This window comes from Rhinopithecus roxellana, chromosome 15, assembly GCF_007565055.1.
Source record: "Rhinopithecus roxellana isolate Shanxi Qingling chromosome 15, ASM756505v1, whole genome shotgun sequence".
In the NCBI taxonomy this organism is placed as follows: domain Eukaryota; kingdom Metazoa; phylum Chordata; class Mammalia; order Primates; family Cercopithecidae; genus Rhinopithecus; species Rhinopithecus roxellana.
In genome coordinates this window covers 37,791,602-37,818,108 of record NC_044563.1, presented here as the reverse complement: position 1 = coordinate 37,818,108, position 26,507 = coordinate 37,791,602, and the positions used below count along the sequence as shown (strand labels likewise).

The 26,507-nt window shown below is 41.1% G+C and overlaps 1 protein-coding gene and 1 long non-coding RNA gene across 2 annotated transcripts; both read left to right on the top strand.

Moving 5' to 3' along the window:
• Positions 1-1,134: 1,134 nt before the first annotated feature.
• On the top strand, positions 1,135-16,424 carry C15H11orf54 (chromosome 15 C11orf54 homolog). The gene is given in 10 exon segments (XM_010357355.2): positions 1,135-1,412; positions 2,220-2,383; positions 5,295-5,393; positions 7,402-7,475; positions 7,656-7,757; positions 8,941-9,117; positions 11,051-11,129; positions 11,132-11,199; positions 13,393-13,509; positions 15,784-16,424. Coding segments are annotated over 9 exon segments (945 nt in total). The 5' UTR covers positions 1,135-1,412; positions 2,220-2,328; the 3' UTR covers positions 15,958-16,424.
• A 125-nt stretch (positions 16,425-16,549) lies between these two features.
• Positions 16,550-24,169, top strand: LOC115893494. The gene is made up of 3 exons (XR_004053501.1): positions 16,550-17,164; positions 21,499-21,554; positions 23,819-24,169. It is a non-coding gene; the product is annotated as an uncharacterized LOC115893494 (long non-coding RNA).
• The last annotated feature ends 2,338 nt before the right edge of the window (positions 24,170-26,507 follow it).

The window sequence follows — 26,507 nt, the reverse complement described above, 5'->3', positions numbered from 1 at the left end:
GGAGAATGGCGATGACTTACCAGGCTTACTGTCTGCAAATATATTGTTAACAAGGCACATCCTGCACAGCCCTAAATCCCTTAAACCTTGATGCAATACAGCACATGTTTCTGTGATCACAGGGTTGGGGCTAAAGTTACAGATTAACGGCATCTCAAATCAGAACAATTTTTCTTTGTACAGATCAAAATGGAGTTTCTTTTGTCTCCCTTTTCCGCATAGACACAGTAACAGTCTGATCTCTCTTTCTTTTCCTCACACAAAACTATGTTTAAAATAATTTAAGTATGATTATGTAAGATTTGGGGGCTGGGTGTGGTGGCTCACACCTGTAATCCTAGCACTTTGGGAGTCGGAGGCAAGTGGATTGCTTGAGCTCAGGAGTTTGAGACCAGCCTGGGCAACATGGTGAAACCCTGTCTCTACTAAAATACAAAAAATTAGCCAGGCGTGATGGCACACGCCTGTAATCCCAGCCACTAGGGAGGCTGAGACAGGAGAATCGCTTGAACCTGGGAGGCAGAGGTTGCAGTGAGCCAAGATGATGCCATAGTGCACTCCAGCCTGGGTGACAGAGCGAGACTACGTCTCAAAAAAAAAAAAAAAAAAAAGATTTGGGATGCTTTATAAACAGTTATATATATTTGGGAGATTAGATTACATATATTAAATCAAGAACAATAAAAGCTGGTATTTGATAAAGTACTGAAGTAAATGTAACATCCTAAATGTATGCAATAGAATGGTTAGAGAGGATATGTTGTTGAAAAGTACCGGAACTAGAAACCCAGTTTCTAAACAACCTACGAATCTTTGGAAAATTAGAAAAAAAAATTTAGGCCGGGCGCGGTGGCTCAAGCCTGTAATCCCAGCACTTTGGGAGGCCGAGACGGGCAGATCACGAGGTCAGGAGATTGAGACCATCCTGGTTAACCCAGTGAAACCCCGTCTCTACTAAAAAATACAAAAAACTAGCCGGGCGAGGAGGCGGCGCCTGTAGTCCCAGCTACTGAGGAGGCTGAGGCAGGAGAATGGCCTAAACCCGGGAGGCGGGGCTTGCAGTGAGCTGAGATCCGGCAACTGCACTCCAGCCTGGGCCACAAAGCGAGACTCCGTCTCAAAAAAAAAAAAAAAAAAATTTAGAAGAATATTTCAGATGACTGAGGATCACCTTTCCACTTGCTAAATAGGCATGTTAAGGGCAGAGGCCACTCAAGATTAATGAAGTGTTCTATTAACAATTTTAATGAGAACTCCTGCAGTACTCTTAGAAACACCCTTAAGAGTCTTGTCTGTGTTCCCTGTTGTGATTGGCCTGGAGTAGGATACATGACTACCTCATATTACTTGTATTTTTCCCTGCCTTCATTTTATCTCCCTCTGGTTGCACACCTCATCACTGAACACTTAAGGTAAGATACTAATCTCTGTGTATGTGTACTTATTTGTTACAGAATATGCTTGGCATATATTTTATTTTTTAGTTGCAATGATAGTAAAGCATATATTTAAATATCAAATTATAATTGGGTAGATTATCAGAATTGAACATTAAATCTATTTACCAAGAAAGTATATTTATTTGTAAATGAAAATAAAAATTTGAATTTCAAAGGCTAATCATTCCATAAAAGTTTCCATTTGTATTTGTAATTTAAATTTTATTTTGAAAAAATGATAGTCTAAGGAGCTCATTTAATTTTTGGCCTAAATGTGAAATATAGAATAGAAAACATATCTATTATAGAAATACTTGAGATCCTATATGTACTGTACAAATCTTATATGTACTGTTATCTACAACCATTTAAACACTTACCCATAAACTCCTAATAAGTACCTTTTGCTTCAAGACCTATATTCCTTAGACCAACCATTAGAAAATTGGATGTTCACTCCAGCTATATGATTTTTTTTAAAAAAATGAATTGGCCGGGAGCAGTAACTCACACTTGTAATCCCAGCATTTTGGGAGGCAGAGGTGGGAGGATCGCTTGAGGCCAGGAATTCAAGATCAGCCTAGGCAACACAGCAAGATCGTGTTTCTATTAAAAAATTAGTTTTAAATTTTAAATTAAAATAAAATAAAGTATAAGTGTTAAAAGGTCGCTTGTCTGTTTCTCACTTGGAATATTAAATGCTAGAAGCTGTGTTTGCCTTTTTGTGAAGATAGAAACCTAAATGCCCTTTTGTTCTGTTTGTATGTTTGAATGCTAAAGGTTCATTTCCAGAACAGAAGCAGTTCATACTTGGTGCGCTGTGGACTCTTGTGATAATTAACCAAGAGTAACTCTATTTGTCCAACCTCACACCTAAAGAAGAAAGAAAATGGCTTGTGCTGAGTTTTCTTTTCATGTACCAAGTCTAGAAGAGCTTGCTGGAGGTAAAAACAATATTAACTTTGGGTTTTTAAAAATTATCCCAAGAGAAAATTCTTTTAAAAAGATTCTAAGATCTATCTATATCTTACTACTTACCTATATCTATATCTTACTTATCAAAATAATACTTTTGGTATGGAATTCATTTTCCATTTCAGTTTCTGTTCTGTCCCATTTTTATTGAGAAAGTCCAAAATTCTGTCCCTCCAAAAAAACTGAAATTATAATTTGTAAATTCTTTTTTCTTTCACTTATAGATTATTGATGATACCAGCTTTACAGGATGTAAATGATTAGTGATCCAAGACTTAAGCATGTGTGATGCCCAAAGAGTTGCACAATTTTGCTTTAACTTTTTTCACTTACATTATTCTTTAAATGTATATTCTACTGTTGTGTGTTAATCATATTCCCAATATAATTCCCCCACACCACTGATAATGACAGACTGCCAGTGAACTTGCTTTGATTTCTCTCTGTGTTTATTTTTATATATTTCTCCTTGTTCAAACAAGTATTTAAGGCAGTTTCCCAAGATGAATTAGGAGGGAAGATAGGCAAAAAAAGGAAAACAAAAATGGGCACACAAAATGAAGCCAGGAATAGTTCTTATCCGAAACTGTAAAGTCTGTCAGAATACCAACCTTTATTTGACAACCTCTAGGTTCTGTTCTGATGGTAACTATAGAACCTTCCCTTGCTTCTCAAAATGTGTTGTTCTGGTAGTTCATTTGGCATCTTGATAAGGTCGAAGTCAACAGATAGACTCATTTTTGCTTTGTTGTAACTTTCCTCTTATAATCTTCCCCCCCTCCCCGCCAATTGAATGGTAACTAGTAAACAATCTGTATTGTTTGGCCTGTATTTCTTTTTCATCAGTCTGTCTTCCCTAATATGACAGGGTAGCTAGGAATTTTTTCTTTTTCTTTTCTCTTTTTGTAAACGTAGGATCTTGCTCTATTGCCCAGGATGCTCTTGAACTCCTGACCTCACTTGATCCTCCTGCCTCGGCCACCCAGAGTGTTGGGATTACAGGCATGAGCCACCATGCTTGGCCAGATTTTTTCTTTTATTGCTTTTCTAGAACCAGTTTTCACTTTTGTGTTTGTTTCTCTTTTCCTTCTATATGTGCAGGATATATTCAGTAAAAGTAGAAATTTTATGGCCTGCTACAGTGGCTCATGCCTGCAATCTCAACACTTTAGGAGGCCAAGGTAGACAGATCACTTGAGGTCAGGAGTTCAAGACCAGCCTGGCCAACATGGCAAAACTCCATCCCTACTAAAAATACAAAAATTAGCTGGGCGTGATGGTGTGTGCCAGTAATTCCAGTTATTCGGGAGTCTGAGCCTCAAGAATCACTTGAACCCGGGAGGCAGAAGTTACATTGAGCCAAGATCGCGCCACTGCACTTCAGCCTAGGCGACAATGTGAGACTCAGTCTCAAAAAAAAAAAAAAAAAAAAGAAATTGACCAGGTACAGTGGCTCAGGCCTGTAATCTCAGCACTTTGGAAGGCCGAGGCAGGTGGATCACGAGGTCAGGAGTTCAAGACCAGCCTGGCCAACATGGTGAAGCCCCATCTCTACTAAAAATACAAAAAATACCTGGGTGTGGTGGTGGGTGCCTGTAACCCCAGCTACTCGGGAGGCTGAGGCAGGAGAATGGCATGAACCAGGGAGGTGGAGGTTGCAGTAAGCCAAGATCGTACCATTGCACTCCAGCCTGGGTGACAGGGTGAGACTCCATCTCCAAAAAAAAAGAAGAAATTTTATAAGAACTTTTGATCCTTAAAAGTACATAGGCTGATGCGGTGGCTCATGCTTGTAATTCCAGCATTTGGGGAGGCCAAGGTGAGCAGATCTTTTGAGCCCAGGAGTTTGAGAGCAGCCTGGGCAACAAGCTAAAACCCCATTTTTACAAAAATTAGCCAAGCATGGTGGCACCCACCTATAGTCCCAGCTTCTGGGGAGGTTGAGGTGGGAGGATTACTTGAGCCTGGAGATCAAGGCTGAGTGAGCCAAGATCGTGCTGCACACCATTGCACTCCAGTCTGGGCGACAGGGTGAGGCTATCAGAATGAGACTCTGTCTCAAAAAAAAAAGAAAAAAAAAACCATTGAGGCTAGGTGTGATGGCTCATTGTAATCCCAGCACTTTGGGAGACACAAGGCAGGAAGATCACATGAGCCCAGGAGTTCGAGACCAGCCAGGCAATATAGCAAGACCTGGTCTCTACATATAAAAGAGAGAGAGGGAAATACATCGGTCTTAAATTAATAACTTTGAGATACCTGTGCCTTTTTACATTGTTATTGAGGTATAACTGTCTACAGTAAAGTACACTAATCTTGAGTACACAGCTTGATGAATGTTAACAATAGTTACACCTATGTAACTACTATCCAGATCAAAATGTAAAATATTTTCAACATCCCAGAAGGCTTCTTTGCATACCTTCCCAGTCAGCCTTGATCCATTGCCTGTTTCTGAGATGCATAAAGTAATATTGTATGTAGTCTTTTGTGTCTGGCTGCTTTGTTCAATATTTTGTCTGTTACCGTCACTGAAGTTGTTACATGTGATTACTTAATTTTCAAAAAGTTTAAATGTTCACATTTCAGTTGGTTTTTGGAATCTTCTTTCAAAAAAGAAGGTAATCCTCATCCTCACACAAGTGCAGGCTGTTTATCTTCAAAAGTTGGAAATCACTGTAGAGGAAGTATTTATATATCTTAGTCTACATTGTACTATATCATTATGTTTAATGTCTAGTTATATTCATTAATAAGACCATTTCCCCCCCTTTTTTTTATTATACAAGTTGAGATTGGGAGTGTGTTGGGGGTACTTTTGATATGTGGTAGCTAAGTTTTTACGTAATGTTAAATAATCTTATTCCTTGTCTTTATTAGTTATGCAGAAGGGGTTAAAAGATAACTTTGCTGATGTCCAGGTCTCTGTAGTTGATTGCCCTGATTTGACTAAGGAACCCTTTACCTTTCCTGTAAAAGGTAAGCAATTTTTGCAATTAGCTTTTGTTTTTTAGTCATAATATTTTTTTGAAACTAGAATTATCTTTAAGGACATCTTAAATTATCTACAAATAAAAGATATTGTCACAACGTTTAGGCTAAATTGTGCCAAATTTCTGTGCTCACTCTTCTGATATTGATTAAATTTCATTTCATACTCTTGTAGAAAAGGATTGTGTTTTATGCAGTTATGTAACCTTTACAGATTATAGAATAGATATCCAATAGGTTAGAATTCTTTGTATCACATGAGAGTTTTGCTTTTAATTGCTCAGACTGTTATGGAAACTGAATTTAATTTTTATGGTTTTATTTATTCAAGACCAGAAGGGATCCTAAAAGCCTTGTATTTGAATAATCTATTAAAACTAATCCTTCAACAAATTTGCCAAGTGAGCATCCACTGTTTGAAGTGAGAAGGAAGGGAAATTAGTGTTAGAAGAATAAAATAATTTGGCAGTGTGATAGATATTTATTTGATGTTTCAGTTTTTACAATAACACCGCAAGGTAAGTAGTAGCCCTGGTTTGCAGATGAGAAAACTGAAAAGGAGAGAGGCTAGATAAGCTCAGTGCAAATCATAATCAGGATTCAAATGCAAGTCTGTCTCTTTCCAAAGTCTAACCCTCTCCCGTTATACCCTGTTATGATGAGGAATTTGAGAATAAACACTCAAAGTGTTCTTTTTATTCTGTAATTAACATCTTTGCTGAAAAGGAGTTTGCCATAGAAATTCTGGACTCCACTTCTGTCTTAAACCTGACTTTGAGATACATTAACATGGGGAGATTTGAATTGAATGTTTTTGGGGGGCCTTTCTAGCTTAAACAATATTTTATTTTAAGTAGAGCTGTAAATTCTAGAAGGCTTGTGTACTATATGGCAATGTCTTTTAACTTCTTCAAAGCATTTAGCATCCTTTTTTTTTTTTTTTTTTTTTTTTTTTTTTGAGACAGAGTCTCGCTCTGTTGCCCAGGCTGGAGTGCAGTGGTGAGATCTCGGCTCACTGCAAGCACCGCCTCCTAGGTTCACGCCATTCTCCTGCTTCAGCCTCCTGAGTAGCTGGGACTACAGCCCCCCGCCACCACAACTGGCTAATTTTTTTGTATTTTTAGTAGAGACGGGGTTTCACCATATTAATCAGGATGGTCTCGATCTCCTGACGTCGTGATCTGCCCGCCTCGGCCTCCCAAAGTGCTGGGATTACAGGCATGAGCCACTGTACCCGGCTAGCATAATACTTCTTTATAGTTTTCTTTTTTTTTTTTTTTGAGACAGAGTCTCACTCTGTCACCAGGCTGGAGTTCAGTGGCCGGATCTCAGCTCACTGCAACCTCCGCCTCCCGGGCTCAAGCAATTCTCATGCCTCAGCCTCCCGAGTAGCTGAGACTACAGGCACGTGCCACAATGCCTGGCTAATTTTTTGTATTTTTAGTAGAGACGAGGTTTCACCGTATTAGCCAGGATGGTCTCAATCTCCTGACCTCATGATACGCCCACCTCGGCCTCCCAAAGTGCTGGGATTACAGGCGTGAGCCACCACCTAAGATTTTACATTCTATCAGAGTAAAATATTTTAAATTAAAAATTAAAAAACAGTTTTAGCCAAAAAACAAAAAAACAAAAACCACCCCAAAATAGATTTTTTTAAAGAAACAAGGCGTTAAAAGACATTCTAGAAACCTTACCCAATCCAAACTTTGGCCCCAGTTCTAACCCTTGCCCTTGCCTTGTATTAACTTTACGCCACCAACTATATAAGCCATGCTTGGTTATGATGATATTAGAGACACAGGTACTTAAAACAGGACAGGGGTTCTAGCTACTTATGTCTTCCAATCCCTGTTATTTGTAAAACTTTATGAGAATGGAGAAGTTATGTACTGTTAATAAATTAAATTTGTGTCTTCTGGCATTTTATTATTAAATTAGATGTTTGCCTATTTTTAAGATGGCTTGTGTTTTTGTTTTTTGGTTTTTTTTTTAGGCATCTGTGGGAAAACTAGAATTGCAGAAGTAGGAGGTGTGCCTTACTTACTGCCTCTTGTAAACCAAAAAAAAGTAAGTACTTTTACTCTGCATATTCACATGAAGATTGTAGAAGTTGGGTTGATTACTCTGTTTATTATTAGAAGACCTGTTGATCAATTGGCAAGGAAGTGCTAATGGATCAATAATAAAAGGTAAACTAGGGACTTCATACAAATTGTGACTTAAATAATATTTTTTCCTCTTCTATAGGTTTATGATCTGAATAAAATTGCAAAAGAAATCAAGCTGCCTGGAGCTTTTATTCTTGGAGCAGGAGCAGGTCCATTTCAGACTCTCGGGTTCAATTCTGAGGTCAGCATGTATGAGAAAATTATTTTACTTTATTGATTTGACATTTGATTTGTCTTTTTGCTTTTAGTGCCAAAAATCCTACTTTCTGAGTGAATTGTAAGTCTCTCTGCAGGTTTGATACTGCTTGATATAGATTTCTGCTATAGCACACATTCCAACTGGACTAACTATAATGGAGTACTAACTTATAGTTTTAGATTTTCTTACGTTATAGGTTCAGCCTTAGATAAATGCAGGGTTCTGTGGTATTCTGTTGAAGGTTCTGGATTATAAAACATTTATATTCTTACAGGATTCCTAATTTCTCTATAAATCCTTGCTTTGGGTATGCAGGCAGCTTTGGATTAGAAGGTGAATGGAATATTAGTGATCTAGTCAACTTCTTCCAGACCAAATAGTAGGAAACTATCACAATAGTATGATGGTTATTTATAGAAGTTAATAGTTATTACTAATATATATTATTATCATATGAAAATATTACTGTTTCTTTGAATCTCATGAATACAAGACTTAAGTCTGCTCATTCTCTCATAACCTCTTCAGATATGACTAATAGTAGTCAGACAAGTTCTTTGCAGAAACATTAATACAATTTGCCTAGTGTTCAAGTTAGGAAAAAAAGTTTAAAATTAAAATAAGATATTTAATGCAAGTTATAGATACACTGTAAGAAATACTATAAATATCTTTTTTTTTTTTTTTTTTTTTTTTTTTTTTGAGACAGAGCCTCACTCTGTCGCCATGCTGAAGTGCGGTGGCGCGATCTTGGCTCACTGCAACCTCCACCTCCCAGGTTCAAGCACTTCTTTTGCCTCAGCCTCCTGAGTAGCTAGGACTACAGGCACACGCCACCACACCCAGCTAATTTTTGTATTTTTAGTAGAGACGGGGTTTCACCATGTTGGCCAAGATGGTCTTGATCTCTTGACCTTGTGATCTGCCCCCTTGGCCTCCCAAAGTGCTGGGATTACAGGCGTGAGCCACAGTGCCCGGCCTATAAATATCTTATAAAATGTTTTTCAAGTTTGTTATGTCTAAAATTAAATATTATGTATTGTATGTTCTCTTATTAGGACTTGAACTGAAATGTTTTAAAAGGATTAAATGTTTTATAACACTATTCAAGATATTCTCTTTGCAGAGATACAAAGATTGACTAATTGCCTTACTTTCTTTTCAGTTTATGCCAGTTATTCAGACAGAAAGTGAACACAAGCCTCCTGTGAATGGTAGTTACTTTGCCCATGTAAACCCTGCAGATGGAGAGTGCCTCCTGGAGAAATACAGTGAGAAACGTCATGATTTTGAATGTGCATTACTGGCTAATCTTTTTGCCAGTGAGGGCCAACCTGGCAAGGTGATTTTGTCCATAAAAATACAATATTCCCTAAATGTTCTCAGATAGCTAAAAATGTGAACTTTTACTGCCACAAATATGGTTTTGCTAAGAAAATTAGAGCTTCCCACTTTGGGAGGCCAAGCTGGATGGATAACTTAAGGTCAACTTGAAGTCAGGAGTTCAAGACCAGCCTGGCCAACATGGTGAAACCCCATCTGTACCAAAAAATACAAAAATTAGCAGGGTGTGGTGGTGTGTGCCTGTCGTCCCAGCTACTCAGGAGGCTGAGGTGAGAGAATCGCTCAGACCCAGAAGGCAGAGGTTGCAGTGAGCCAAGATCATGCCACTGCACTCCAGTCTGGGCCACTGAGTGAGACTCTGTCTCAAAAAAAAAAAGAAAATTAGAGCTTCCTAAGTCAAAGCTCTTTAACCCAGTAATGAAAGTTTCAGAGAATACGAAAGGCAGAGCAAAAGTCATCTTTCAAACTAAGGTTAAGAATAATATGGCTGGAGGCCGGGTGCGGTGGCTTATGACTGTAATCCCAGCAGTTTGGGAGGCCGAGGTGGGTGGATCACCTGAGGTCAAGAGTTTGAGACCAGTCTGGCCAACATGGTGAAACCTCGTCTCTACTAAAAATACTAAAATTAGACCGGGAAGATGGCACACACCTGTAGTCCCAGCTACTTGGGAGGCTGAGGCAGGAGAATTGCTCGAACCTGGGAGACAGAGGTTGCAGTGAGCCAAAATCGCACCACTTGCACTCCAGCCTGGGCAACAAAGCAAGACTCTGTCTCCAAAAAAAAAAAAAAGAATAGTATGGCTGGCAAAATGGCTCATGCCTATAATTCCAGTCCTTTGAGAGTCCAAAGCTGGAGGATCACTTAAGTCTGGCAGTTTCAGACCAGCCTGGGCAATGTAGCAAGACCCTGTCTCAAAAAAAAAAATAATTTATGTTTTTAATTAGCCAGATGTGGTACATGCCTATAGTCCTAGCTACTCAGGAGGCAGGAGGATCCCTTATGGCCAGGTGTTTGAGGCTGCAACAAGCTATGATCACACCACTGTACTCCTACCTGGGTGACAGCAAGACCTGTCTCAAAAAAAAAAAAAAAAAAAAAAAAAAAGAAGACTACTTAGTAAGGAAGACCTTTTTCTGAGAACTAAAAGGTAATAGAATATTAATTTGGAGAGTGAGTTAGTCATCTACATGAACCATACAGCTAAAATAAATAATGCCTACTTACAGGTAGTAAATAGGTTATTTGCTCCTTTCTGATGAATCATACATTGCTCTAGATAGAAATGGTGGTAGCAAAAACTTACAGCAAGAAGAAAGTAAGGAAAACTAATGCCTTACTTCATATTTACTTCCTGTTAGTACACAAAAAGATGATTTCAGTGTTAGCTTTTGTGAAGACTCTCCAGTTTTGTAAGTAGAGATAGCCTCTTCGACTACTTTGAGATAAGAGATTGAGAAGTGAAAATACTTAACTTCCACGTTGTAGAGATAATATAGTACAGATTTTTAAGGGAAGTGAGAAAATGTAATCATTTTCTTCTCATCCCCCTTACCAAAGATTAATTCCTTTAAAGCAGGTAATTCTCAATATTTGACTGCCTTGACACATATGTTAAGAGTCTCTAGAGTTCAGTGTAGTACTTGTCTACACTGAGAAACTTGTCTTTCTCAGTTTCTCAGTTCAAGAAAGCATGCTTAAGACTTATTTATAAATTACATATAACTGATATGTACGTGTGTGTGTGTATACATATATATGATTGATCAAGACTCACAAGATTGCGACAACTCAGATCTGGGGGCTCTAAGCAAAGAACGGAATATTTGTTTGACAGCATTAAATTATATAATATTTTACAATTATATAATATTTTACTTCGGTAGTTATTTTGCAGCATAGTCAATGATACGCACCTTTGTGTCCTCTATAGGTAATTGAGGTGAAAGCCAAAAGAAGAACTGGACCACTTAACTTTGTGACTTCTATGAGACAGACCCTGGAAAAACATTATGGAATAAGCCTGTAGGAATGGGAGGTACTTTCATAATTCAGAAGGGAAAAGTGAAGTCTCACATTATGGTAAGAGCCCATGTGTGCATACATGCATGAAGGAGTTTGTATGTGTGCACATGTTTAAGATCTCAGGATTTTTTTGTTGTTGTTGTTAAACGGAACCTTGCTCTGTTGCCCACACTGGAGTGCAGTGGCACGATCTTGACTCACTGCAACCTCCACCTCCCGGATTCAAGGGATTCTCCTGCCTCAGCCTGCTGAGTAGCTGGGATTATAGGCATGCAGCACCACGCTGGGCTTATTTTGTAGTTTTAGTGAAGACAAGGTTTTGCCACGTTGGCCAGACTGGTGTCGAACTCCTGACCTAGGCTGATCCACCCGCCTCAGGTGCTGGGATTACAGATGTGAAACACTGCGCTGGGCCAGATCTTAGAATTGTAAGGTATATGTTGGAAATTCTACATTCAAAGACACTCTAAACAAATCATTTTTACTATGATTGTATTACTTTAAAATTTAAATGATTATATTGTAAATCAGATTGTAAGATAATGTTTTTATCCATGTTAATATATTAGAACTTTATTTTGGATATGTTTGTTTTTAAGATCAAGATAAATTCAAGGCCTGCAAAATGACTCATGCCTGTAATCCTAGCACTTTGGGAGGCTGAGGTGGGAGGACCACCGGAGGCCAGGAATTCAAAACCAGCCTGGTCAACATAGTGATGATGGCAGCGGCAGGCTGTCTGGAGTGGCTGCAGCAGGGAGGCACAGCTGAGGCTACACATTCCATGGAGTGGGTGGGAGCTGAAGACAAGTGGGAGTCCCGCCCCTTCTGATTTGTCGCTGGAGCTTCCTTGGTGCCGCTGCAATCACCCAAGCCATGGCTGTGGTCCCTGGCATCCCTGTGCTCTCCCGGCCGGAACAGGCGAGAGCCCCATTTTCCCAGGCGCAGCTGCAGCTGCCCAAACGGTGGCTGCGGACCTAGGCATTCCTGCTTTCTTCGGGGTCTGGGAAGGCCCCCACTGCTCTTGCAGGTTTGGAAATGCCTGCTCCCACTGCCTGGCTTCTCCCTGCTGTCAGCACCTGCTCCGATCCAGGAGCAAAGTCAGGCAGAGCCTGGTCGCTGTCACAGCCCAGCCAGGTGTGCACACGCTCAGGGCACTGCGGATACACCAGCCCCCTGCTGCCCCGGCCCCTTCTGAATTTTGGGCACTGACACGAGCATAGACAGGAAGCTGAGCGAGGGCTGAGGGCAGCTCTGCACTGGCCTTCAGGCACCCCTTGGCACATACAGCCTGGATTCCATGATTGGCAGCAGGAGGCAGACAGGTTTTGGAGGAGAAGGGGACGGGTTTCCGGTAAGGCCCTACCTTCAGGCCAGGGAGGCCTGAAGGCTGGGGGCCCAGTTGCCAATCCCACACACCATAGTGGAAACTTGTACCTTTTCCAGGCCCACCGTGATCATCCCACTGCACTCCAGCCTGGGTGACAGAGCCAGACCCTGTCAGGAAACAACAGATGCTGGAGAGGTTGTGGAAAAATAGGAATGCTTTTATACTGTTCGTGGGAGTGTAAATTAGTTCAACCATTGTGGAGGTCAGTGTGGTGATTCCTCAAGGATCTAGAACTGGAAATACCATTTGACCCAGCAATCCCATTACGGGGCATATACCCAAAGGATTATAAATCATTCTACGACAAAGACACATGCACACATAGGTTTATTGCAGCACTATACACAATAGCAAAGACTTAGAACTAACCCGAATGTCCATCAATGATAGACTGGATTAAGAAAATGTACCTATACACCATGGAATACTATACAGCCATAAAAAAAGGGTGAATTTATGTCCTTTGCAGGGACATGGATGAAGCTGGAAACCATCATTCTCAGCAAACTATCACAAGATCAGAAAACCAAACACCGCATGTTCTCACTCATAAGTGGGAGTTGAACAGTGGGAACACATGGACACAGCGAGGGGAACATCACACACCGGGACCTGTCGGGGGGTGGGGGTTAGGGGAGGGATAACAGGAGAAATACCTAATGTAGGTGACGGGTTGATGGGTGCAGCAAACCACCAGGGCACGTGTATACCTATGTAACAAAACTGCATGTTCTGCACATGTAACCCAGAACTTAAAGTATAATTAAAAATTAATAATAAGTAAATAAAATATATTTTTAAAATTTTTAATTCTTCATAATATTCAGTATGTTTACCTATATAATTATCTTTTGTTGTAGCCTGCAGAATTTTCTTCCTGCCCCTTGAACTCTGATGAAGAGGTGAATAAATGGTTGCATTTTTATGAGATGAAAGCTCCTTTGGTTTGTCTACCAGTTTTTGTCTCCAGAGACCCAGTAAGTCTGTGTCTGTTTTTTTATATTTATACTATAATGATAATGCTTGATGCTTGATTTTTAGGATAATCTTTTTTTTTTTTTTTTTTTTTTTGAGGCGGAGTCTCGCTCTGTGGCCAGGCTGGAGTGCAGTGATGCGATCAGGGCTCACTGCAAGCTCCGCCTCCCAGGTTCCCACCATACTCCTGCCTCAGCCTCTCAAGGAGCTGGGACTACAGGAGCCCACCACCACGCCTGGCTTATTTTTTGTATTTTTTAGTAGAGACGGGGTTTCGCTGTGTTAGCCAGGATGGTCTCGATCTCCTGACCTCGTGATCCGCCCGCCTCGGCCTCCCAAAGTGCTGGGATTACAGGCGTGAGCCACCGCGCCTGGCAGGATAATCTTTAAGAACTAGGCAATTTTTGTGGGGTTGTTGTTTTGAGACAGAGTTTCACTCTTGTTGCCCAGGCTGGAGTGCAATGGCACGATCTCAGCTCACTGCAACCTCTGCCTCCTGGGTTCAAGTGATTGAACTGCCTCAGCCTCCCGGGTAGCTGGGATTATAGGCATGCACCACCATGCCAGGCTAATTTTTGTATTTTTTTTTTTTTTTTTTTTTTTTTTGAGACGGAGTCTTGCTGTGTTGCCCAGGCTGGAGTGCAGTGGCTGGATCTTGGCTCACTGCAAGCTCCGTCTCCCGGGTTCACGCCATTCTCCTGCCTCAGCCTCCCCAGTAGCTGGGACTACAGGCGCCCGCCACCTCGCCTGGCTAGTTTTTTTGTATTTTTTAGCAGAGACGGGGTTTCACCGGGTTAGCCAGGATGGTCTCGATCTCCTGACCTCGTGATCCGCCCGTCTCAGCCTCCCAAAGTGCTGGGATTACAGGCTTGAGCCACCGCGCCCGGCCTAATTTTTGTATTTTTAGTAGACAGGGTTTCACCACATTGGTCAGGCTGGTCTCAAACCCCTGGCCTCAGGTGATCCACTCACCTCTGCCTCCTAAAGTGTTGGGATTACAAGCGTGAGCCACCACGCCCAACCATGTGTTGTTGTTATTTAAGAATTAGGGTAGTCTCTAGAATTATTTTGGAAGATAAGGGAGCTCTTCATCATCCTATGAGTTAGGCAGAGCAGATTTTACCTTTGAGAAAATGAAGGCATAGGCATTTTAAATAACACCCAAAATTATTTTATTAAATAGCAGGTGTAGCTGGGCATGGTGGCATGCCCTGGTATTCTTAGGTACCGAGGAGGCTGACTTGAATCCAGAAGTTTGAGACCAGCCTGGGTAACAGGCTCAAAAAAAATAGTAGAGTCACAACTAGGATTCAGGTCTCCTGTCATCTTGTTTGGTGTTCATTATATTATAATACTATACACTAGAAAATATTTTACCAATTCAAAGCAAATACCTACTAAAATATTGGCCTTATCTTTTCTTTCTTTTAACTTTTTGTGACAGAGTCCCGCTCTGTTGCCCAGGCTGGAGTGCAGTGATGCGATCTCAGCTCACTGCAACCTCCGCCTCCTGGGTTCACGCAATTCTCCTGCCTCACCCGCCTGAGTAGCTGGGATTACAGGTGCTCACCACCACACCTGGCTAATTTTTGTATTTTTGGTAGAGACAGGGTTTTGCCATGTTGACCAGGCTGGGGTCAAGCTCCTGACTTCAAGTGATTTGCCCGCCTCAGCCTCCCAAAGTGGTGGGATTACAGGCATGAGCTACTGCGCCTAGCCTGGTCATATCTTTTGATCCAGTGATTATATGTCTAGGATTTTATACTTAAATATATGCATAATTGTGTAAAATTGTTAGTTAAAAGGTTATTCATTACAGTGTTGTTGTAGTAGCAAAAGAATTAGAAATAATGCAAATGTCAGTTAACTTACATACACAATGGAATACCACATAAGTATAAAAAAATGAGGAAGCTCTTTTATGATTTGATATACAAAGATCTCAAAACTATATTGTTACATGAAAAAAAGTTACATGCAGAAAAGTGTGTACAAAATACTACATTTGAGTAAAAATAAAAGTAAATATTTCTGGAAGGATATACAAGAAACTGTTTACATTGGTCAACTGCTAGGAAGGGGAGCAAGTGGTGAGGGCAAGAGAGAGGAAGATACATTTTACTGAATATATCGTTTTGCCCCCTTTGAGTTTAGAACATGTGAATGTACTACCTATTTAAAAAATGAAAACTATTGCAACATAAAAAGTTATCCCTTCCCCCTTAAACTCTAATCAATACTTGGAGTACTAACATATTGTTTGTCTGTTATCCTAGGGGTTTGATTTGCGACTGGAGCACACTCATTTTTTCAGTCATCATGGAGAAGGTGGACACTACCATTATGACACTACTCCAGATATAGTGGAATATCTTGGGTACTTCTTACCTGCAGAGTTTCTCTATCGCATTGATCAACCAAAAGAGTCTCATTCAATTGGGCGAGATTAAATCAGCTGATACTTATTTAGAAAAAGAAATCATTAAGGTTAATTAATTGACTCATTAATTGATACTGACATAAAACCAATAGAAATGATCCCACGGGCCAGGCACAATGGCTCATGCCTATAATCCCAGCACTTTGGGAGGCTGAGGCAGGAGGAAAACTGGAGCCCAGGAGTTTGAGACCAGCTTGGGCAACATAGCAAGACCCTGTCTGTTTTTTTAAAAAAGTGAAAAATAGAGATGATCTCACTACTTAGACCCCATTCTTTTTCACTTCATATGAAAGGATATATTGATTGTATATTCTATATTATTTCATAGATCTGTCTGAAAGAGATTAGGAACAAAAATATCTAATTGAGATATTCTTTTTTTTTTTTTTTTTTTTTTGAAACGGAGTCTCGCTCTGTTGCCCAGGCTGGAGTGTAGTGGCCGGATCTCAGCTCACTGCAAGCTCCACCTCCCGGGTTCACGCCATTCTCCTGCCTCAGCCTCCCGAGTAGCTGGGACTACAGGCGCCCGCCACCTCGCCCGGCTAGTTTTTTGTATTTTTTAGTAGAGACGGTTTCACCAGTGTTACCCAGGATGGTCTCGATCTGCTGACCTCGTGATCCGCCCGTCTCGGCCTCCCAAAGTGCTGGGATTACAGGCTTGAGCCACCGCACCCGGCCGAGATATTCTTTAATTTTTTACATAGCAACTTTATTTTTTTTATTCTATAGTATCAGCAAAATCAGCCATGTTTATACCTTGAATATAAACATCAGGAATCATGCAATTATTTCTACTATGTATTTAGTAGTACCTTATATTTGTATAACATTACATTTTGCAAATTAGTATCACAGCTGCTAAGTAGATGTTTCTGAGTATTAGAAAAATCAGTGTTATTACCTGCAGGACATTAAAAAATACTTGAAAAAATAAAAAGAAAAATCAGTGTTTAGAAATGTTGATAGTTATTGAATCTTTGTATTGAATTTTAAAAATCCATTCTAGTAATCAGAGTATACCTTTTTCGTAGAACAAGGTGGCAGGTGGGGAGCCCTTTACCCTTCTGGTGAAGTTAAACCATAGAAGTTTGCAAGTTGCCTTTCACAGACATTAGCAGGCCGGGCCTGGTGGCTGAAGCCTGTGATCCCAGCATGTTGAGAGGCCGAGTGGGAGGATTGTCTGAGCGTAGGAGTTTAAGACCAGCCTGGGCACCATGGTGAGACCCCATCTCTATTATTTAAAATTTTTCTTAAATAAAAAATAAAAACACAAACATTAGCAACTAGTTGGCTAGCCATAATTCCTCCCTTGTTTCGATTGCCAGTTAGAAACAATTTTTATTTCACTGGTTATTTGCAAGAGAAGGGGTAAAAAAACAGCATCAAAGTGCAACATTGAAGTGAGCTTACTTTAATTTGCAAGTGAGGCTGTTGCTGAACATGACCACTATCTTTGCTGAAATATAAAATTATACTCACTGATTGTAATGGTTGAAATTTTCCTGAATGTTCTTTGAATAATCATTAGCCAAAGATCAACTCTCTAATGGTGCTAATGCCAATCTTGCTAATGTACAAATTTAGGAAGTCTTTAGTACTAAGTACGTAATTTTCAAATAATATTTTTTAAATGTCTACTCTGGATGTTAGCTATGTCTTGTGAGTATAAATTCCTATTATTTTAAGCACTATTTTGATGCAAAAAAAGAATAAAAAATTTAATTTTTGATATATTATGTTTCTAATATGTTACCTCCAGACAAAAACAGTATTAATACTCTTTCATTTAACAAATAGGTATTGAACATCTGCCCTGCTCTCTGGAGTGTACACTTCATACAGGCAAGGGCCTTGTTCACAACTGTAGCACTAGTGCTTTTAACAGTGCTAGCAAAGTAGCCACTCGAATGATTATACCAAACACTTTACTAAAGCTGGGGATCTGTCTAGTGCAGAAAACAAACAATAAATATGTAATATGTCAGGCGGTATTAAGTGCTGTGAAAAGAAATAAAGCAGTAGGTGAACTGTAAAGGAGGATGCTATTTTTTTGTGGCCATCCCACACTGAGACAAGATGCATTCCACACTCAAAATTTGGTTCAAATGTCCAGACTGATAGCCAGGTTCAGTGGCTCATGCCTGTAATCCTAGCACTTAGGGAGGCCAAGGTAGGAGGATCACTTGAGGCCAGGAGTTCAAGGCCAGCCTGGGCAGCATGCAGAGACCCCCCCATCTCTGCAAAAAAAGAAACATTTTTTTTAATTATCTGGGCATGATTGTGCACACCTGTTGTCCCAGCTGCTCAGGAGACTGAGGCATGAGAATCCCTTCAGCCTAGAAGTTGGAGGTTGCAGTGAGCTATGATTGTACCATTGCACTGTAGTCTGGGCAACACAGTGAGACCCTGTCTCAAAAAAAAAAGAAGAAATGACTGACGAAGCCATACACATACCAACAGACTATGAAAGGGTTGTTACTCACATAAGCTTTCTGGGGAAGGCAGGGCAGCTCCTAAGCAGGATTTGACAACAGGGAAGGAGACTGACTTGGGGTTTTTTGGTGGTTAGGGAGTAGGGCCAGAGTAATGTTTCTTGCATGTGGTTTGAGTTTCCCACTGGTATCAAAGAAGGAAATACCCAGGCTTGCTTGCTTTATTTTTTTTTAAGAGACTGTGTCTCACTATGTTTCCCAGGCTGGGCTCAAGTCATCTTCCTGCCTCGGCCTCCCACAGTGCTGGGATTACAGGCATGGGCCACCATGTCTGGCAAGCACCCAGGCCTTTTTTTTTTTTTGAAACGGAGTCTCGCTCTGTCGCCCAGGCTGGAGTGCAGTGGTGCCATCTCGGCTCACTGTAAGCTCCGCCTACCAACACCCAGGCTTGCTTAGGTTGCCAGAGGTGTGGGGCATAATGGGACGAAGGGCGGGATAAGGCTTAAAAGTCACCGGCAGTCAAACATACATTAAGTCAGATTCTTAATTACAGATTTCAGATCTGATTTCAGATCAGAGCTTATTTCAGTCCAGATTCCAGGTGTGAAGATCATCTGAAGCAGTCCTGGGCCTCTTCACACTACAGATATAAACACTGCCTTTACTCTTCCTTTAGTGTCCTCCAAAATGAGGTGCATGGGCAGCAGGTACACATGACCTTCCAAGGGGTGTGGGAATATTAGAGCATCTATTTACATATTTTATTTCATCCTTTTAAGTTTCTATAGTTTTGTGTACATTTCTTATGTTAGGAATTTCAGTTCAAAATGGTATTGCTGATAGACACAATTCAAAAAGCCTGGAGACCAGGTACATTCACACCATCTAATAGAGATGATGGGGGGAAAAATCAAAATGTTTTTCTTTTTAAATTTTTTCTTAGTTTTATTTTTTCATAGAAACAGGGTTTTGCCATGTTGGCCAGGCTGTTCTCGAACTCCTGGCCTCAAGTGATCTGCCCGTCTCAGCCTCCCAAATTGCTGGGATTACAGGCATGAGGCACGGCACCTGGCCCAAAGTGCTCTTCTTACTCTTACATTCACTCAGTATAACAGAATGCTTCTGTGACCAGATGCATGGGGGTTTTTCCCACACACCAAGCAATTCTCCAGCAGGCATCAGCTGGGGATCCTATAATTGAATTCAATTCTAATACTATTTACTTGGAGATAGCATCAGATCCCACAGTTTAATGGTTCAATCCTCCAAGACTGCCTCCCACTTCCAATGCCAATCACAAGCTTCAGGTTGTGACCTGTACTTCTGACCAACCCACTGTAAATTGGAGTCTCTATGCCTGCCTCTTCAGGCTTGATTAATTTGCTTAGAGCAGATCATTTAACTCAGGGAAACACTTTACGTATATTTTCCAGTTTATTAATAAAGGATATAATAAAGTATATAGATGAACAGCCAGATGGAAGAGATACATATGGAAAGGCCAGCAAAAGTCCAGAATTTCCACACTGTTTCTGGGTGCCCCACATTCTAGGCATCTCCACATGTTCAGCAATTTGGAAGCTATCCAAACCCTTTTCTTTTGGATTTTGGCTTTGTTTTTGTTTTTGAGACAGTTTCTCACTCTGTCACCCAGGCTGGAGTGCAGTGGCATGATCTCTGCTCACTGAAACCTCCACCTCCCAGGCTCACGCAATCCTCCCCTCTTCACCTTCTGAGTAACTGGGACTAACAGGTGTGCGCCATGATGCCCAGCCAATTTTTGTATTTTTTGTAGAGATGGGGTCTCATCATGTTACCTGGGCTTGTCTTGAACTCCTGGGCTCAAGTGATCCACCTGCCTCTGCGTTTCTTTTGGGATTTTATAGAGGTTTCCTTATATAGGCAGAATTGATTAAATCATTGGCCTTCGGTGATCAGCTCAACCTTCAGCCTCTCCTCTCTTTCAAGGTTGGGGTTGGGGCTGAAAGTCATAACTCTTTAATCACTGGTTAGTTCCTGGACAAGGAGCCCCCATCCTGAAGCTATCCAGGAGCTTCCGGCATGCAGAAACCCACTTAACACTGTCATTTTATTAGCATACAAAAACCATTTATCACTTTGGAGACTCCCAGGGTTTTAGGAGCTGTGTGCCAGAACACTGGGACTAAGACTGTCTATACATACTGCGTGTCTTATTATACATCACAGTGTCATACCATCTTTCCAAACCTAAAATAAGAGCACAGATAAACCTAAAGAATTGTCATCCAGTCAGGTGCAATGGCTCATGCCTGTAAATCCCAGCATTTTGGAAGACTGAGGTGGGAGGATCGCTTGAGCCCAGGAGTTTGAGACCGGCCTGGGTAACATAGACCCCATCTCTACAAAAACTAAAAAAATTAGCTGGGCATGGTGGCACATACCTGTTGTCCCAGCTACTTGGGAGGCTGAGGTGGGAGGATCACTTGAGACCTGGAGGCTGAAGCTATGGTGAATCCAGATGGCATCACCTCAGTCCAACCTCAGCAAAAGAGACCATGTTTCTTTAAAGAAAAAGAAAATGTCACCCAAAAGACCACAAGGATGGCTAAATAGTAGAAAGGAGCACTATATTGGTGATTTCAGTTTGCACAGCAGGAAGAGAGTCTCCAGCTTATGCCAAAGGTGCTCTCTTCCCAGAAGGAAAAGGGCAGGTTGGTTTTTATGCCTCACAGGACCTGTATTGCACAATAGAGTAAAACATATTCAGCAGGTTTGGGAGAAAAGTTATACATATCTACGAGGGACGTTGAACACGTGCAATGGATAAACATATATATAACACACATACCATGTTCACTTTGGGGTAAGGTATTAACATTAAAATAAGGTGGAACTTGGCTCTTCGTGTCAAAAGGTGAACCATTGGACACAAAGTTTGCATGCAGTCTCTATAAACTGGCTGAAACTGATTTGAAGTCTTCAGTTGCTTATCAGGAAAGAATTTTTGTAAGGCTAGTCCTTTGTCCAATCAGAGCTATAGTGGTTTGGATTGTAAATCAGGTTTGGTAAGGTTCTGACAATTTTCCCAATAACTCCTGTTTTTAGCAAATTTACCAAGACTGTGGTTTTTCTTGTAGCCTTAGGAATTTGCGAAGTTCCCATGCCAACCAAGCCCTGAATCTTCCACCCATAGGTAACTTTCATTTTCTTAACTTTAGGGTTCTTCTTAGTTGATAAAGGGCATTCATTTTGGTCTTCCAGATAACAGAACACAATATGACAGGGCAATTATATGACTAAAATAATGAAATATTAAACACTGAATTTTCTGCAGAAAATCTGGTATATTCATTGGCTAAATCTATGATTACTCTTCCTAGAACTCCTACCTTTAGCCTCATTTCTCTGATATGCTCTGTTTTTCTGACTCATATTAACCACAATGAGGATTAACTTCTTCAAATTTAGAATATTTGCATTGGCAACCTAATATTTGTCGCTACAGTAGATACTTAATATGGTTTGGCTCTGTGTCCCCACCTAAGTCTCATGTTGAATTGTAATCCTCAGGCTTGGAGGTGGGGCTTTGTGGGAGGTGATTGAATCATGGGTGTGATTTTCTAATGATTTAGCACCATTCCCCTGGTGCTATCTTGTGATAGCGTTCTCCCAAGGTCTGCTTGTTTGAAAACACCTCCCACTTCACTCTGTCTTTGTCTCCTGCTGGCCATGTGAACATGTGCCTGCCTCCCCTTTTAAATTTTTTTTTTCTTTTCTTTTCTTTTTTTTTTTTTTTTGAGACAGGATATCATTCTGTTACCCAGGCTAGAGTGCAATGGCATGATCTCAGCTCACTGAAACCTTGGCCTCCCAGGCTCAAACCATCCTCCCACCTTAGCCTCCAGAGTAGCTGGGACTACAGGCACATGCCACACCCAGCTAATTTTTATTTTATTTTATTTTATTTTATTTTATTTTATTTTTTAGAGGCAGGGTTTCATCACATTGCCCAACCTGGTCTCAAACTCCTGGACTCAAGTGATCCTCCCACTTCAGCCTCCCAAGATTCTGGGTACAGACATGAGCCACTGTTCCCAGCCTGCCTGCTTCCCTTTGCCTTCGCCCCATGATTGTAAGTTTCCTGAGGCCTCCCCAGAAGCAGAAGCATATACAACCCGCAGAACCATAAGCCCATTAAACCTCTCTTTTTTATAAATTACCCAGTCTCAGGTATGTCTTTACAGCATGTGAGAACAGACTAATACAACACCTAACTGCAGATTTCCATTTGCTTTTGGTTTTAAAGCTCAGCTTCCTTTTAGTTTATCTGTAAAGCCTCTGTGTGGCCTAGTCTTTCATTCAGTAGCAACTTACTATTACATACTATACTAGGTGCTCTGGTACATGCTGTAGTGGTATTAGTATATACTAGTACGTACTCTACTGGTATACATGGTACACATTCTACTGGTACATACTATGTACCAGGACACATTCTACTGGTGCCAGATACTATGAATACAAAGATGAATAAGACATAGTCCCTGACCTGGAAGAGCTCGGTCTAGAGGGGACACTGACATGCATAGAGGAGAAGACCAAGCTTCCCTTTCACTCTTTCTGAAGGCTCATTGAAAATAAACTGACAAAAAGCAGACTAACAGGAGAAAACGGCATACAAACTTTATTTAATGTGCATAATCATGAGAGAACCTCAGGAGAATGATTACTCAATAATCTAATTAGGTCCAGATGTTTATATACCCTTCTTCATAGAAGAAGAGGAGATGGTAGGCAGGGGGGTATAGGAATAAAAGATTTTTAGAGGAAATGAATGAGCTCCAAGAACAATGGCCCGGAAGAAAGTTATTTTGAACTCTGGGGGAGGTGGCAGGAAGATGAGGGGCAGAACTTAACTGTGAGCAAAGATTATCTTATATAAATAATATCTCCCAGGTAATCCCTCTTGGAGCTGCACTCAGAAGAATAAATGAAAAGCCAGATCAGGCACAGTGGCTCATGCCTATAATCCCAGCATCTTGGGAGGCTGAGGCGGGTGGATCACCTGAGGTCAGGAGTTTGAGACCAGCCTGGCCAACATGGAGAAACCCCATCTCTACTAAAAATAGAAAAATTAATCAGGCATGGTGGCAGGCACCTGTAATTTCAGCTACTACTCCAGAGGCTGAGGCAGGAGAATCACTTGAACGTGGGAGGCAGAGGTTGCAGTGAGTGGAGATCATGCCACTGCACTCCAGCCTGGGTGACAGAGTGAGACTCTGTCTCAAAAAACAAAAACAAACAAACAAACAAACAAACAGAGAAAAGCCTGTCTGGACATAGTGACAACTCCCAGTGTCTTATCTTTTTGGTGGTTAACCTTTTCTGGTTATTTGATAAGATTCCTAGAAAGGGGAATCACTGCTTTTTTTCTTTTTCTTTTTTTCTTTTTTTTAGAAAGAAGCTTCCCTACTCACAAAAGGAAGTTCCAGAGTCCTTCCAGATGCTTCAGGAAAGGAAGAAGGTCAGAGAGATGGGGAAGCTGAAGAAGGTCAGAGAGATCTGTTGGTTCTGAGGCTGATTTCTGAGACCTTTTAATATTCCTTAATTCAAAGCACTCAGCATGCCAAAGTGCCATGTTTTACAATTTCGTTTTCTAAGCCCTAACTTAGGTGAAAAAATAATTGAAATAAAATAGAACAAATCCTATCAGTATTGCCCTATATTGTTTCTTGTTTGTTTTTTGTTTTTTGAGATGGAGTTGCCCAGGCTGGAGTGCAATGGTGCAATCTTGGCTCACTGCAATCTCTGCCTCCCAGGTGCAAGTGATTCTCCTGCCTTGGCCTCTGGAGTAGCTGGGACTACAGGCACACACCACCAGGCCTAGCTAATTTTTGTATTTTTAGTAGAGACGGGGTTTTGCCATGTTGGCCAGGCTGGTCTCGAATTCCTGACCTCAGGTAATCTGCCTGCCTCTGCCTCCCAAAGTTCTTGGATTACAGGCGTGAGCCACCACACCCTGCCAGTATTGCCCTATATTGTACTGTACACTGTTAAATTAAGTTTAGCCTAAAGCTGCCTCCTTACATATTTTAAGTTTGGCCTAAAGGTTTCTCCATACCTAGTGAAATGTAATCTAACTGGATGTGTAAATGGATTTGTGAAAGGAAAATAAATCTTGGAACCCTAAAATCACTAAGCCAAAAGAAAAGTCAAGCTGGGAAATATGTCAGACACCTGCCTCCCATTTTATTCCTAAATAAGATAGCTACAAAGATAAAAAGCTAGATACCTCCCTCACAATTGTCCATAGTACTTTGTGGACAAAGGACAGACAGAACTCAAAGTCATCCCTCTGAGGCTCACCTGAGACAAATGCATATCTGATTGCTTTCTCTGCCCTCCTGTTTATGTAAAAACAATATGCACATTCACTGAGCCAAACTAAATTGTGTATTAAGTGGAAGTCTGATCAAGGACTCAAAAGAATGCAACCTTTTCCTTTTACCTCTTTACCTGCTTCTGACCTGGATGTCCCCACATAGAGTTGTCCTGCCTTATCTGACGGAGCCAATGTATATCTTACACAGATTAATTGAGGTCTCATGTCTCCCTAAAATGTATAAAACCAACATGTGCTCTGACCATCCTGGGCACATGTCGTCAGGACCTCCTGAGGCTGTGTCATAGGGCATCCTTAACCTTGGAAAATTAAACTTTCTAAATTGACTGAGACCTGTCTCAGATATTTTGGGTTCACAGACTGTAACCTACTCTTGTAACAAGTAGCCAAGTCTCAACCAATCACAGCAGCCATACTCCAACCACTCACAGGTGGCCAACTGTTTGAACCACCTTCAAATAAGGCAAATGCTAAGCTGTAACCAATCCAACTGTTCCTGTACCTCACTTCCATTTTGTGTAAGCCACTTTCCTTTTTCTGTCCTTAAATCCTCTCCAACCATCTGGCAGCACTGGAGTCACTTCTGGACCTATTCTGTTCTGGGGGTTGCCCAATTCAAGAATTGTTCTTTGCTCAATTAAGCTCCGTTTAATTTGTCTAAAATTTTTCTTTTGACAACACATTAGAGGAAATCGAATATCATAAACACAAGAGAAATTTACTAAAGAACACATGGGCCAGGCACAATGGCTCACAACTGTAATCCCAGCACTCTGGGAGGCTGAGGTGGGCAGATCTGTTGAACCCAGGAGTTCGAGATCAGCCTGGGAAACATGGAGAAACTCTGTCTCTACCTAAAACACAAAAAAATAGCCAGGTGTGGTAGTGCACGCCTGTAGTCCCAGCTACTTAGAAGGCTCAGGCTGGAGGATCACTTGAGCCCAGGAGGCAGAGGCTGCAATGAGCTGAGATCCTGCCATTGCACTCCAGTCTGGGTGACCAGAGTGACACCTTGTGTGATGGTTGATATTGTCAACTTGATTGGATTGAAAGATGCAAAGTACTGTTCCTCAGTGTGTCTGTGAGGGTGTTGCCAAAGGAGATTAACATTTGAGTCAGTGGCCTGGGAAAGGCAGACTCACCCTCAATGTGGGTGGGCACCATCCAATCAACTGCCAGTGCAGCTAGAAAAAAAAGCAGGCAGAAGGTGGGAGAAGCCGACTTGCTGAGTCTTCCAGGCTGTATCTGTCTCCCATGATGGATACTCGTGCCCTCAAACATCAGACTCCAAATTATTCAGCTTTTGGACTCTTGGACTTATACCAGTGGTTCTCCAGGGGCTCTCGGGCCTTTGGCCACAAGCTGAGGGATGCACTGTTGGCTTCCCTACTTTCAAGGTTTTGGGAGTCAGACTGACTTCATTGCTCCTCAGCTTGCAGATGGGCTATTATGGGACTTCACCTTGTGATTGTGTGAGTCAATACTCCCCTTCATATATACATCTATCCTATTTTAAAACTCCCCTTCATGTGTACATCTATCCTATTCTGTCTCTCTAGAGAACTCTAATACACCTCATCTCAAAAAAAAAAAAAAAAAAAAACATGAATTTGAACTTCTGGTGCTGGCCAAGATGGAATAAGCCTTGGCCAGCACCGAGACTTAGCACAACAGCCTGTTTCCCACACAATTACAAAATATAAAACTTTGCATGAAAAACAAAAAGCATCCCTTTCAGAACAC